The sequence below is a fragment of the Falco biarmicus genome, chromosome 20 (assembly GCF_023638135.1).
Source record: "Falco biarmicus isolate bFalBia1 chromosome 20, bFalBia1.pri, whole genome shotgun sequence".
Classification (NCBI taxonomy): domain Eukaryota; kingdom Metazoa; phylum Chordata; class Aves; order Falconiformes; family Falconidae; genus Falco; species Falco biarmicus.
The window spans coordinates 2,249,095-2,263,929 of record NC_079307.1 but is presented as its reverse complement, the minus strand read 5'-3'; the positions used below and the strand labels follow the sequence as shown (position 1 = coordinate 2,263,929).

At 53.5% G+C, this 14,835-nt stretch overlaps 1 protein-coding gene across 7 annotated transcripts in view; it reads right to left on the bottom strand.

The window, feature by feature from the left end:
* Positions 1 to 14,835, bottom strand: part of LOC130141715 (protein CEPU-1) — a 361,301-nt gene that overhangs the window by 42,912 nt on the left and 303,554 nt on the right. For all 7 annotated transcript variants that reach the window (XM_056322849.1, XM_056322843.1, XM_056322847.1 and 4 more), the window contains one exon: positions 9,850 to 10,082. In XM_056322849.1, coding sequence (XP_056178824.1) covers positions 9,850 to 10,082 — 233 coding nt within the window. The remainder of the gene's footprint in view (positions 1 to 9,849; positions 10,083 to 14,835) is intronic.

The following is a 14,835-nucleotide window of genomic DNA, read 5'->3' as shown; positions in this document are numbered from 1 at the left end:
TCCCCTCCTCCCTTTTGGCTGCAGAGTTATCTTGGCTCTGGAAACATGTTCAGACACCTGGTTGCTGGCAGCGTGGGGCTTTGGCAGCGGCCGGCCGCATGCAGCTCTTCGATAGGGAAGGGGAGGCAAGCGAGCCCAGCCGGTGTGGGTCAGCGTGACCCACCTTGGCAAGCCGGGACGTGCCAGTGGCTGCCTGCACCGCTCCTGCCTGGCTGGTGGCTTTCTCGAGCCCGGCGCTGATGGCAACCCCAGCACCCGCATCCCTCTGGCTTTGCCTGGAGTTTTGGCCAGGGCCAGCTTCTGGTTTTGCTGGGAATGTGTGCGGTTAGAAAAGCACAGCTTTGTACAGCATCGCCCGGGAGCTGCATTGTAAGAGATGCATTTAGGGCAAGACACCACCATCTGCGGCTTCCTTCCCCGGCAGAAAGCACCGCTCCTGAGCATGGCAAGTTTGGCAAAGCAAGGCAGCAAAAACCCTAGGAAGCAAACAGAGCGGGGCACGTGGAAGGACGCTTCACCACCGCTCTGCGCACGTGTGGCTCCAGACTAAATTCCCCTTTTAGACTGCAATCTCTTCACGCTATCAAAAAAAAAAAGAGAGGGCTATATATCCTTCCCTCAGCCAGTACACACAAACGTCCCTGAAAAGCTTGGCTGACGCCTCCCCAGCCTCCTTTCACCCATGGTCTGTGCAGGATTGCAAGCCAGAATCCTCGTGGATGCCACCTCTGATGGCAAAGGCTGCACCAAACAGACCAAACTCCCTTGGGAAGAGCCCTCTGCTCTTACTCTCCAACTCCCTCAGCCTCTGCCACAGGCTTTTACTTCTGGACTCACCTCTGGGAGGACTGGCCGGAAAAATCAGCTCTAAAGGCCAAAAAGAAGAGCCAGATTAAAGTATCAACTCTGAATTTATGCTCAGGACTTAAGGTTTAATAATGCAACAGAAAATCAATATTTAATAAAGCAAATGATGGAGAAAAACACTGAATGGGAGATGAGCCGCTGCTTGTGTTTTCAAACATGTATCTCCCAGAGGAGCTGGTTTGGCAGGATGGATGCAGTACCAGATTGCCATGAAGAGCTGGCACGCAGGATGCCCCAGGTCCCACCGGTTCCAGCTCTGGTGTCAAGGGGGCTCACGGGTCTTTTATTAAAGGACAAACAAGGAATTACTGCAGTGGTCAGAGTCCAAATACCCATGGAGAGAGATCAAATGCTGATGCACAAGGGGAGCTGAGCAGCTGCCTCGCTGAACAAGCCCAGATTTGTGCTAGGGCTGGAGGCTGGGCTTGCAAAACACGGGCGGGCGGGCAGCAGCGCACCCGAATTCAAGTTCTAAATGCACCCAAAAAAAGCTGTCAAGGGATGGAGAACTCCCGGAGAAGCTGGGAGGGAGCCCAGGGGCTCAAAGCAGAGGATTAATCCCTACGTGCTAAGCAGGAGAGGAGGTGATGTAGGTGCTTTAAGGGTGCGAGTGACCAAGCGGGGGATCAAACCCGGCTGGCAGGTGCGGTGGCACTGCAAGCGCGCATCCCTGCGACAAGGGATGCGGTTGCGATGCTGGGGACAGATCGGCAGCTCTGACTCCCTCCCCTGGAGGCTGGAAAAAACTGCAGCGAGCCCGTGCATGGCACAGAGTGTCACCTGCGCCTTGTGCACATCAACAGCTACGCTCTAAGCGCCGCGCATGAGCTGCCTCGCAGCGTTTGTCAGATTTAGGGTAAGCTCCAGGAAACCAGGCTGAACGAACGAGCCCAAGGAACAGATGTAGCGAGACGTTCAACCCCGCAGCCCCAGCCAGGACACCGCTTGCCTGAGCCATATCCAACCTCACCCACTCCCACACCTGCGGCTGCGTGAAGCACTCACAACTGATGCTAGGCTGCAGAGTGTCCCCTGCAGCGACCGGCGCCGCAATAATAAAAGCCTTTTGCAACAGCCATCTTCACTGTCTGCCTACCCCACCGCCTGCACCAAACCCTTCCAGCCCCGATCCAAGCTGCGCTGCCAGCTGGGAAGGGGGGAGTGTTCCCCGTGCCCACCCAGGCAATGGCGGGTGCTGTGTGGGGTGCAGCAGCATGGGATGCATGAAGATCCCCGCTCCATCACACAAAGTTTGAGGCCTCTGGATAATTCCTCTGAAGAAAGGAGACTCTCACTTGCACAGGTATCGGTGCTCAGCTCTCTCCAGGGCAGCAAAGCGAGCGCTGGTGCCCTTGGATGAAACCCCCTCCTCTCGCACGCAGCGTGCGCCAGGTTGCCTGCCTGGCCCTGCAGCACAGCAATAATTTGTAGCTTGTGCTGGGATCCTTCATGATGAAAGATGACATATAAATATAAAACGTTATCGCTCCATAACAGCCACATGCTATAAAACGCTGGGCAGAAGGATCTGGAAGTAGATGGAGGCAGTGCTTTAAAGCCTTCCCTGCAGACTTACTGCTGCTAAAACAACAGACCCACTCCGAAGAGCTCCAGCAATGGGGGGCAAAGAAGAAAAGCCCTGTTGAAAACGCCAAAATTGCGGAAATTAGGCAAATAAGGTGACTTGCTACCAGTGTAACCTTCCTGTGCTGACAGCCTTGGGTAGCTGTAAGTACTGGCGCACCAGTGACGTCTCCTCCCATTCATCCCCTGCTGCGACTTTCGGCAGATGCTCCGTGTTACTGTAGTAACAATAAAGTGCTGGTACCAATATTATCCTACAACCAGTTGACTCTGCTCCCGTGATTACGATAACAATGCTGTTACTGTAGTAACATCATATTGCTGAGGTCTCACTGTTCTACCCTTAATTTTATTGTCGTAAGATTAAATTGCAATAATGTTATTGAGCCGCCATTAGCGTTACCATGGTAACAATAACATTAAGGTAGCAATATCGCATTACAGTGGTCCAACCATTCCACCACAAATATTTTAATGTAGTAAAACAAAAGAGATTACTGCAGTAACATTAAGCTGCAGTGACCTCATTAAACCCCCACCGGCTTTATCACACCAAACAACGGTACTCTGGAAACCCTACGCCGTGGCGAGAAGATGCTCAACATTCACCCCGGAGGCGTGGGTGCTGCCATGCCACCCCTTCAGCCAGCAAGATCCCTGGGGAAGGAGGGGGACCCGCTGCGCAGGGAGTGAGCACAAGACCTGCAAACAACTCGAGTCCTTCTCCAGCCCTGCTCAGAGAGTTGTTGGCGCAGCGTGCCGCTGGCCTCCCAGTTTCACCCGCTCTGCAGAAGGGATTAGTGGAGTCGCTGTTGAATGGTGCTGGGTGAGGTGGGCGACCTCTCTCTGAAAGCCTTTGGAGAGGATGGGTGAACGGGGCTGCCGGGAGCTCACGCACTCAGAAAGGCTCAAAGAGGAGTAGGCTCTTGTTTTCTAGAAGAGAAGTGATCAGAGGGCAACCTCGGCGGCTCTGTGCATCTCTGAGGGAGTAGCAAAGGGAGTTACTGTGAGCTCGCCTCTCAGCCACAAAAGCACATGCAGCTGCGGCTGGGATGGGTGGAAATAGCAGAGCCACGGGGGTGTCAAAGGTGGAGATGGCCCCAGCAGGCATCGCTGTGCTGTCCCAGCACCAGGGCACCCAGCGGGGACCACAAAGGGTTTGTCTCGGTGCTGCTTAGGGGAACCCCACGACACACCAGATCACAGCATTAGCAGTTCACAGGGGGAGAAAAACAGAGAAATTAGCCACAGCCTTGGTGTACATGAAGAAGAAAAACAGGAAGGAAATGAAAACGGTCTGTGTGTCTTATGAATCACTGGTTCTTCCTTCCCCTCACCCCATTCTCCTGCCAATTATTTCTCCTTGGGAACAGGATACGTCCTGCCATGGCTCGGGCAGTTCCTGGCCCACTAGCATCACCAGGGTGCCAGGCAAACACGGAGGACGCCTTCCCTTCACCACTACTCCCCTACCGACTTGTTCTCTTTCTAACGAGGACAGCAGTTAACACGCTCGGCACTGTTCACCTCCCCATCCCTCCCACTCTTTACTCCCCCCGCACCAGCGGGGCTCACCCACATGCTCCGGGAAGGAGGATGTGCTGCAGCACGAGTGGGACATGTCCCTGGTGGGATGCAGCACGCCTGGCTCCCCCCAGCAGCACAGCAGGCATGTAACTGGGGCAGCCTGAAGCTGCAGCGAGGGCAGGCGGGTGAGCCTGGAGCAAGTGCTTCCAGTACAGGCTCTGGAGCCTCTGCTTTTCCCCCTCCCGCCCCACAATATAATTGCTAATTAATAATAACGTTTAGCTCTCAGATAGTGCGTTCCATCTTCAAAGACCTCTGTCGACATTAATGAATTAATCCTCATCAACCCCCCTGTGAAGTAGGTGACAATTATTATCTCTGCCTCACAGATGTTAAATTGATTTGCAAAGAGGTCAAGTGACTTGGGGGAGGCCGGAGGGAGCCTGCCCAGCCGCGTGCTGGATACGCGGCCACTCCACGAGGGAGCAGGGACCAGCCCACCAGTGGGTTAAACCCGCTCGCTGGGCTGATGAGCCCTGGCAGAGAAGCTGGTAACCTTGGGAGGGAGATGGAGAGATCGGAGGGCAGCAGCGGATGTGGGACCTGCACAGATGCTCCCTGGGGGCAGAGCAAAATGAGGCTACAAAGCCAACAACTAGGACAGTGCACGAGAGCACATGGGAGACCTTCAGTCCTCAACAACAGCCCTGCTGCAAAAGGAAAAGAAGCTTTGATGGACGGATGGTGATTAGCAACAAAAGAGAGATGGGGAAAGAAGGCATCAGTCAAAGTTGCCGAGGGAGCAGGCGAAGCGAAGGAGGATTTCGATTTTGTGCCGCTGGTTCCGTCCCCTCCACCGGTCTGGGGAGGCTCTCCTAGCTCTCCGCATGCCTTTTAGCAGGTATTATCTAGACCTGCTTTTCCTTCTAGAAAGGACAGCTGCTCTCACAGGAGAAAAGGAGTGGACACACCAGAAAAGCCATGTCAGAAGCAGCTCCCGTTGTTTCTTCTGGGAAGCATCCCGCCCAGCATGAAACTCCAGCCCATGGCTTCATACGTAGTCAACGTCTATCCATCCTCAGTGCCACTGAGTTACACCCAACAGTTTTGGGCAAAGCCCTCTGCCCATCCTCACTGCCAGCACGGGTGGCTTTGGCAGCACAGGGGACAGGCTCAGCCCCACGGGTGCCCAGCTGGACCCCGTGGCTCTGGCAGTGGTGCCAAAGCTCCTGGGCAGAGCGTTCAGGACGGCTCTGAGCATCTCTGGCGAAAAACTCAAGAGTCACGGGCAGTGCATCCCCATCCACTCTGTTTTCCCTGCAAGCCACCTTGAGGCCTTTGGACAAGAGTGATGACGACTGCAGGGACTGATCCTTCCTCCCAGCCACCACGCGAACCACTGCCCCTTCAACTGGTAGGGCAGGCGCTTCCCACGCACCCCGCGGGCCGCAAGGCAGAAAAGCGGCTGCAAAAAAGTTATCCTTATTCTCCCACGAGCGAAAGGGGCTTATGGCATCAAAGGAAAATTAATTGGGCGGAGTTCGGTGCTTGAAACAAAGCCGGCTCAGGCACCACAGCCCCGCCGGCAGCTTTATCTCGCCGGCACACACCTTGGCAGTGATGCTCCCAGGGTGGCCCCGGCACGGGGCGAGGTGCCACGTCTGCCCTCCGCTACCAGGGCAGCCCTGCGCCCCCAGCCCCCCAACTCCTGCAAGCAGGTAATTAACTCCCAAACAAAGGCAGGGATTTGCAGATTAACCCGGGCCCGGAAAAGAGTGGGAGAACTCATTTACACCAAACAAAAGGGGAGGGGTGATTAGTTGCTCCAGTGGCAACAGAAAGAGCCAGATAGGGCCAAGGAAACTGATAAAGAAGCGGGAAAGCGCTAATATCCCCCAGTTGCCTGCTTTTTTTTTCTGTGGGTTTTTTTTTTTTTTTCCTCCTCTTCTTTCTTTCTTTCTAAGCACTAAAATTCCACCATTTTCTATCATGCAAATTTGTGTGTCTAAGTGAGATTAAACTCTGGCAGGCACTGTGCCTCCTTCCCCAAGTCCATTTCCCACACTGAGATAAGGGCAACTTTCCTTAATGCATCTTACAAGGCAGTGGGAGTGTTTTGCAGGCACGCTTTGGAGACGGCTTATTATCAATACAAATAAGAGCTTTCCAGACACAGCCCTTCTCCTCCTCCCTCCCCTCTCTCTCTTTTAAACCCAGGAACCCAGAGAACAGCTTAAAGAGCTGAAGTGTCCTGCAGGGAGCAGGGAGAAGGGGGAGGCTGCGCCTGTGACGCTGCTGCAGGGGCAAGAAGTGGGACTCGCTAAGGAAACCAGAGTGGGATACAGAGGAGGAGAGGAAAGGCAAGCCTGGGTCCCTCCAGTTCAGAGCTTGCCTACTGCAAGTGGGGCTTCCCCGGATTTTGTTTCTTGGGATGTTCACCCAGAAACACCTCACTCTTCCCAGGGTCCAAGGCAGACTCCTGCAAACACGGGCGGTGCTGCTTCCCTGGGCTTTGTCTGGTCTTGCGGCAGGGACCACCTTCCAGACACTGCAGATGACATGGGTGCTCCCTGAGCTGTTCATTTTAGGTCCAGCTGTAGTCTGGAAGCTTCTTTCCTGGGGAGATCCAGCTGCTGAGGAGCTCCTTGTACCTTTTGCAGCTGCGCTGTTGGCTCACATCAACTTGGCATCACCAACAGTGAACGTGACCCCATTTAAAGCAGTCCCCAAAACAGCAGGTCTGAACTTTGATGGATTCAATGTCAAGGGTCTGTTGTCTCCTTCCCCAGGCTCATTTGTCCCACATTACCGCAGAGGCAGCGGGAAGGAGAGATGCACCGACCTGCTATTCCTGGATCAGCAGCAATCACCTTTTGCCTTTTGTAGCAGGATTTCAAGACTGACAAGTATTTCTGAAAGCCTGACCGACAAGGAAAGGTGGGAGAAATGGGGTTTGCATCATTTCAGAAAGAAGGTGGCTAAGGGGCGACACGATAACAACCTTCCCGAAAGCAAAAGGTTGTTACAAAGAGGACACTGATCAATTGTTCCTGCGTCCGCTGGGGATACGCTGAGAAAAACTCCACTTCATTTGCAACAAAGAAGGTTTAAGTTAGATATTAGCTATACATTTTCTAATTATAAAGGTAGCGAAGCAGCAGAATAGATCGTCTAGGGAGACTGGAGAACCTGCTTTGTTAAAGAGTTTCAAGAATAGCTTTCACATGTGTTTGCCAGTGATGTCTCTGCCTTATTGCAGGGGGACGGGCTAAATTAGCTCTTGAGGTGCCTTCTACCCACCTATTTTGGGATCTCAGCCATCAACACAGTCAACCTAGAAATAATTGGGCAGTGCTTCCCTTGCCGTAGCTGGACATCCTTGGTTTCTTGTGGTTTCTAGCAGATTCTTTCCCACTGCCTTGGGGGACCATCCCCAACCCTCATTCCCTAAAGGAAGCTCCTTCTCCCACCCCTGTCCTTCTGGACTTTGCTCTTTCCCTCATACCACCAGTTCCTCCAGCAGCCCTTGGCAGACACCAGGGATGCCCGAGCTCCGAGCTCCCTCCATCCACAGCCATTTCCCAGCAATATTGCCTAAACTTGGGGAGAAGCAGCGATGCATGGTGTGGGCTGGGGGTGCCTGGACCCTGGCTGATATGCACCCATCACGCCTGCCTGGGGGAGCAGCAGGCTGCTGAAATCCCGGCTTGAAGGGGAAGAGTTCCTTGCCCTCCCTGGCCAGTCCCTTTTGGAGATCGCAGCCCGCCCCGGGGCTCGATTTAATTGCATCCTGAGAGGCTGGAGTGCTCCTGCCTCCAGAGCTGTGCCCCCAGGCCCTTTCCTGGTGCAGCAAGGGGAAAGTCAGGACCTGCTCAGAGCAACCTGCACATCCCCCTCTTTCCGGCTGCACCTGGACTATCCCCATTTAAAAGGGGACACCCCCTTTCCCCCCTCCATCACCGCTTCTCCTTTCCTATCAGGCTGTGGGGAGGGGGCAAGAAATCCCACAGCTGTGTGCTGAACTTGGCACATCCCTGAAATCTAGCGCGTGGACACCCTGCTTTCCTGGGAGGGAGGGGTAAGCACCGCTTCCCGCAAGCTGAACATCGTTTAGGACAGGATTATAGCAGATTGCATATTTATTGGGCCCATTTTCTGAGGCAGGAGAGTTAATCCTGGCACCTCAGCCGAATTTTAATCGGGGTCATTAAGGCAAGCTTCCCTTTGATTGGACACAATATTCACTTTCATGTCCTGCTCCAGCGCGTTGCTGCACATTATGCTCTTGCCACCTTCCACCTGAGAAAGGGCTGGGTGAGCCAAGCAATAGCTCTTGAAATTAGGGGGCCTGCTCCTGAGAGCCAGGACTTCTGTCAGCAGCAGCGAGGATGCTCAGCACGTTACAAGGCTGAGCCCATCGTTGAATCCTCCACTACTTAACTGTACCGCTGCAAAGAGTTAAGATACAACCTTTTCCTCTGGTACCCAAACATTTCTTCCTAATGATAGAGCAAGACACAGGAGGGATGGACCTGGATGTCTGGTGATATGGGAAATTTAAGTCAGGAAACAGGAATCAGAAGAAAACAGATAGAAATTGTCCTGCATCACCCCAGCGTCTGATAGCGACTTCAGAACTTGTGGGTGATCGACTTTGGCTTAAGAAACTCAGGCAGGTAATAACAGATTGCAAGATAAACAGCAAGGACCCGGGCTAGCAATGCATCCGCTTTCTCTCCGCGGTTAATGGAGATGGAGAAAGTCCGGCTCTGTTTAGTTTGCTTGATTGCTCGAAGAGGAAAGAGAAAGCGGAAAGGGAGGCAGCGGGGGAAAATAAAGGCCCTGGGTTTGGGTTTTTTCCCCCCTTCTATTCATTAGGCTGTCAATAATGCTCAGGCCTGGCATATCGACGGCGGATTAGCTCAACCCGACTCTGTGTACAAGACCAATGCCTTTTTAACCCAGCTTGTTTCCAAATCAATACACCCATCAGCATTCGAAAATTAGCCCGAGACGAGATTCCAGTACTCAGACTGGTATGTCATGCTAAGAGGGCTCCTGGCCAAATCATAGAAAAAGAAGGAAAAAAAGGTTGCTAGCAAGGGATTAGAAATTTTCCATTAATCTTCCCCGAGGCTGCCTCCCTAAGAGCGAACCGAGCCCCCTAGGTCCCACCAGGCAGGCTGCCCCTCGCCCTGCAGCACGGCCACGGCAGCTGCCTTGCACCAGCACCCGGCCGCTCGGTGCCACGCTCCTGTGTCCCCTCTCGAGAGCCCACGTGTGCTTGTAACACTTGCTGAAGAGCACACGTATGTACATCCCCCGCGGGCTGGGCAGCCTCGGAGAGGTGCGCTCACGTGCCGGCAAGCGCACGCATGGCCACCGCAAGCGGTCCACCACCTCACACCGGCCTTCCTCCTCCTCCTCCACCTCCCAGAAGTGCAGAGTTTCAACATACAAACACATATTGTTGCTAGGCATACACACACCCCCGCAAAGTACACAAATCTGCCAGCTCTCTCTTTTTCCCCAACACAAGTTTTACTTCAAGCATTGCCTCCAGCATGGAAAACAAAAAAAAAAAACCATAAAAATACAACAACAACAAACAGCAACACGGGTTTGTCAGCGACTACTTCAGAAGGCAGAGCTGCCTCTATCAGAGCCCCACGAGTACTCCAGGGAAGCTGGATAAATGCATTGCCCAGCTCCAGTGGGACTCTCCAAGCCTCTTGATCATCCTCTGCGTTTGCACCAAGTTGTCTTAGATGTTCAGCGTAGGAGCAATAGGAGAAGAAGACACCAGGGCAAAAGGGAGGACAGAAATTAAAGCACCAAGCCCAAGCCCTCTACAAATTTCCTTCCTCTTACCTTGCACGATGAGATGGACACGCGATGTCTTGGGGTGATTGTCTGTCTGCACGGAGCAGGTGTAGGGGCCCTCATCGTACACGTCCACATCTTGGATCTGGATGCTGTACTGGGTTTTGGTGTTGGCCAAGAGCACCACCCGAGGGTCCAAGCACCACTTGTCATTGCCGGCATAGAGGATGCTGCTGCGGTTCAGCCAGGCCACTCGGGTGACTCGGTTGTCCACGGAGCACCTGGGGAGAGGCAGAGAGGTGACCCGTCAATGCGCTGCTCTGGGGAGCTCTGCCCCCCCTTCCCCAGCCCCTCCTGGTCCTCCTGGCACTATTTTTAGCTTTGCTGCCAGCAGCAGTTTCAGAAACCAAGTGCTTTCAGTGTCCAAAGAGGACAATGTCAGCACTTCACCTGCGGTGCTCAGGGCACCGATATCCATCTAAACTGGTGGCTCCAGAGATTTGCCCAAAAGCTTCACAATGATTTCAGATGCGGAGAGGTCAGAGCCCCCCAGAACCAGCCACCAAAGCACCTTTCATTCCTCCGCTTGCATTTGCTCTTTTGCAAACTCAGAGACAACCAGAGCTGAGCCAAAACCTCTATCCTGAGTCCAAACCACATTATTTTTTTGGGGGGGGGGGGGTGGGGTGGGGGGGGGTGGAGGGTGGAGGGGGTGAAGCTTGCTGCCTCCTGACCAAACCCATCACTTGTCATTCTCTGCTCAGACCTTCATATCCCTGCAGCCAGGCAAAGAAATGCAAAACAGAGCCGGGAAAGCAGCTCGCGCTGCTTCACAAAGGAGCGAGGAAAATTTATCTCAGGAGAGAGCCAGCTCTGACACACCTCTAAAGAGAAACCTTGAGCTTCCTACCATTTGTCCTCTCTGTCAGCTCTTCCTTCCCTACGCATCATCTGCATCGCTGCATCTCCCTTACTTACTGCACCTTACCCCAGCTAAGCATTTCACTTATCCAGTGATGGTCTGGAGGTAGAAATCTTCTACGTCTAGCCTCATGAAGAAACTGAGCCCCCCGAAAGACAACACGGTGCAAACCTAGAAGAGACTTTGCTCCTGAAGGAGATTATTTTCCTTGATAGCAGGGGCTGGTCTTGCTCCTCCCGAAGGTCTCTGCCAGCCCTGTGACCCTCCATCCCCACATCCCCAAGCAAGGTTTGAACCCTCCATTTCCATGAATCCTCTCCAGACAAGCGAAGAGCAGAGGGTCTGGGGGCTGCCCGCTGTCAAAGCCCTTCCCCAGGCAGAAGAAGCCTCCAGCCCCCCCCCCCCCCCCCCCTCAGCCAGCTAAAACCCAGCTTCTCTCCAAGGAAGTTTGGGATTATGGAGCCGTTGGGACTTAGCCGCGCTTTGTTGGATGCCAGCGATGGAGGATAATGTCCCTGCATAAAACCACTCAGCCTAAGATCCACTGTTTATATTCTCCCCAATCTACTTCATTACTTGTGCAGTGGCTGGGATGCAAATTAACTTCGGAGGCAGTGAGAAAGAGCACGGCAGCCTCTGGGAGGTCTCACGCAGGGTAACCTCAACGAATGCAAGGGGCTTAATGGGCTATACACGCCAGACTGCGGTAGCAGGGGAGTTAGCAGCAAGGATGAATCTATCTGCGGCACGCAGACTTACCCTGACACTTCAGGGACTCTGTCCTTTCTCGGGGTGAGCTCTCTCCTTACTGGTGGGCAACTTATTTTCCCACGTTCGCTACTGATGCCAGCAAAGACACAAGTACCCACCGGGGGACAAGCTGTCTTCGTCTCATCTAACCTCTTGTCAGAGGTACCTCTAAACGATTACAAAAGAAGCCTGAATAACCCACTCAGCCTCAACAGGCAACATTTGGTGGTTAGGGATGATGGATCCCCATGAGGTGGCGAGCCCCAGGCGAGATGGGTAGCCTGCAGCCCAGGACTCCCCAGCTGATTTGCTAGGCAAGTACCCAAACTACTGCACCATCCTCCCTCTCTGGTGCGAAAAACATCCGATAAATTAAACAATTTTACTGCTGTTCCATAATGATATTACGATAATCATAAATTAAATGTGAGCAGATTTTTATTATCTACATAAAAAAGGCAATAGATTCAGCCTGGGCTGAACACCAAGAACTCGGGCTCTTGCTCTCAGCTGCATTAACAACTTGAGCACAACCTGAGAGTTTAGTTGCTCGAGTTGAACACAACTTGAGATTTCTTCCCAGAGGACGGTTTTAGTATATTGTACTCTGGACCTCAGCGCTGTCGATAGCTTAGAGCTGCAGGGCTGGAATAAAATGCAGGTGGGTATCTGATGCTTGGCTCTGGCCTGCCCATCGCAATGCCATGAAACAGGCTCCTGCGGCTGCAGAGAGCAGCACTTCTGCACAGGGGTGTCCACCCTCACTGCCAAAGCCGTATCGCGGAGGAGGACTGGGGGATGAGAAGCCAGATGTGGCTTGAATTTCTCAGACCGGTCCCTTCTGCAGAGATTATCCCCCAGGACCTGTAAGCAGGCTGAACTAAAAAGATATATTTCCTCTCTTCTCCTCCACGCCAGTTTTTTTGTGAAATGCATCAGCTTGGAGATCCCTGGATAATAATGGAGCCAGACAGTGTGCAATCCAAGCATTCCCTCTATCATATGGGCATTTAAGTGCTTTTGAAAAGCAGTGGGGCTCAGGTAACGCATGAGGCAACAGTGAAATAAGTGCTTTCGCCCTTCACAGCACCCGGTCACAATCTCTTCTTATCACCTAGACACACTTCTCTGTCCCCGGGATCGGCAAGCTTAAAGTTGTTATTTTATTTTCTTCCCTGCCTCTTAAAGCTCTCGAGCCAATATATACCTAATAAAGCACAGAAAGCTCCTGGGAAAGACACACTTTGACCTCTGGGCACGGTGTGCTATTTAGGGGATGGCAGGTCGTGCTCCTACCCAAACTCCTTCCAACCACCATGCTAAAAACCCTGCTCCTCCTCGCATGAGCGCCGCTCGGGGTCCCCGTGGCCAAGGCTCGCTGCAGCGACCCGATGCTCTTCCAGCCCCTCCATCTGCTCCCCTTTCCCTCCTCCAGCAGCTCCTGCCCCCAGCAGCCCAGCGCCGGGGTGGGAAGCCCTCCTCTCCCACGCACAGGCAGCCGAGCGGAATGCCTTTGGCTGGCAAGCCAGGCTCCAAGCACAGGTGGAAAGCAAAGCCACCACCGAACCTGCAGCCTCCCCGCTTCCCAGCCAGCTCCTGGCAAGGTGCAAAGCCCCGAGATGCTTCCTCCACCTTGCTGGAGGCTCTCACCCTCCCTCTCATCCTGCGATGTGCCAGGGAGGGAGGGGAGAGAGAGGTCCTCAGGGTGCCGGAAAACAGCACTTGTCTCCAAAAAAGATGATGTAAAAATAATTAAGCATAAATGAGGTAATTTTCTCTCTCAAGATCCTTAATCCTCGTTACGCTCCTGCTCAGAAGGTAAGGCCGCCTTCTCCAGGAGGACGAAACCCCACTGTCAGCACAAGGAGGAGGTGATACTGCTCCCTCTCTCTGCTGTTTCTTTCTCTCTAAACCCAGCGTCCCCAGCCTCAGGGTTTCTCCTCCGGGAGGTGGAAACGCTGCTAACACCCCACTGCCGCATCACCCTGGGGGTAGCCAGTGATGGTTTGCAGAGAGATGTGGCTCCTCATGCTGCACCAGACCCTCGGCTCCCTGCTGCCACTGAGGGCACCCCAAAGTGTGCACAAGTTTGGGCGTTTGATGGAGTTTGGGTATTTTAAGACCGTTGTGTGCACCAACCGAAGGTGCCAGCTGCACGCACACATCTTCCCTACCTGTTCCAACCTGCCGGCTCATGCCTTTGCCCCACATTCCCCAGTTAATGATGCACGGCGGGTCCTGCTCTTTCCAGACCTGTTAACAGGTCCCACAGCCAAAGCTTCTTAAATTTGCTACCGCCCTCTGCAAGCACCCTGGTCCATTAGGGCCTGACAGCTCTCCCCAAAACCAGCTGGCACCTCCACAGCCTGAGGGGCTGAGCTCGTACAGGCGATGTCCTCACACCGGTACCCTCTGCACCCCGTGCAAGGGGCCCATGGGTGCAGCCAGCAGCCCGCCTGGCCGCAGGGACACCAGTCAAAGACAGAAATTGGAAGAGGGAAAGCAACGCCATAAGGTGTCTGCCACCTTAGGTAACACAAGCACAAAGATGAGCAGGGCTGAAAATGCCAACGAAGCCCTTGGTGGGGACAAACCAGCCCTGGCCAGAGGGGAGCAGGCTGCTTTGCAGGCATAGACCTGCTCCCAAAGAGTCCACGACCGAACTGCAGCTGCCACAGTTAAGTATCAAGAAAAAAAAAAAAAAAAAAAGCAATAGGGTGCCAAGGCTGAGGACCCCGACCACTGATCCCACCCACTCTTCATACAGCCCCCAGCACCTCCCTGCACCTTTGGCACAGACACAGATGGCACACGCCAGCAATGATGTGCCCTCCTGAATTTCTGTCTTTGCTTTTGTGAGTTTGCACACAGAAAATGACGGGAGAGGAGGTGGCTCGGCAGTAGGGGGAAGGAGGTTTTTAATTACCTAAGTGTAGTAATTGGCACACACCACTTTTTTTGTTGCCTCTTATGCAGATCGCTGGTGTTCCAGAGGGCTGGGCTGGAGAGCACAGATTGTTTCAACCCAGCAGGACACACAAGAAATGAATAATGTTAATTAGAACTGAAAAGAGCTCAGTGAAATTACCAACCTGATTGCCGCTTTCATTGCAATTATCAGGGTACAAGGCTCCATCGCGGGGAGGCAGGGATGGGGCTAAGCCTGGCTCACCCCAGCAAATTTGGTGGCCCAACCTGGGGCTGTGACCAAGCTGACCCCCTCCCTGGGCTCACTTCTCCTTCCACCACCTAATTTCCAAACCCAGGCCACCCAGTGGAGTTTCAGGCATTGTACCACAGCACCAACCCACCCCCAGGCACCCCTAGATGGCTTTTCTTTTTCTTCCCAGTCTAACTGAGCA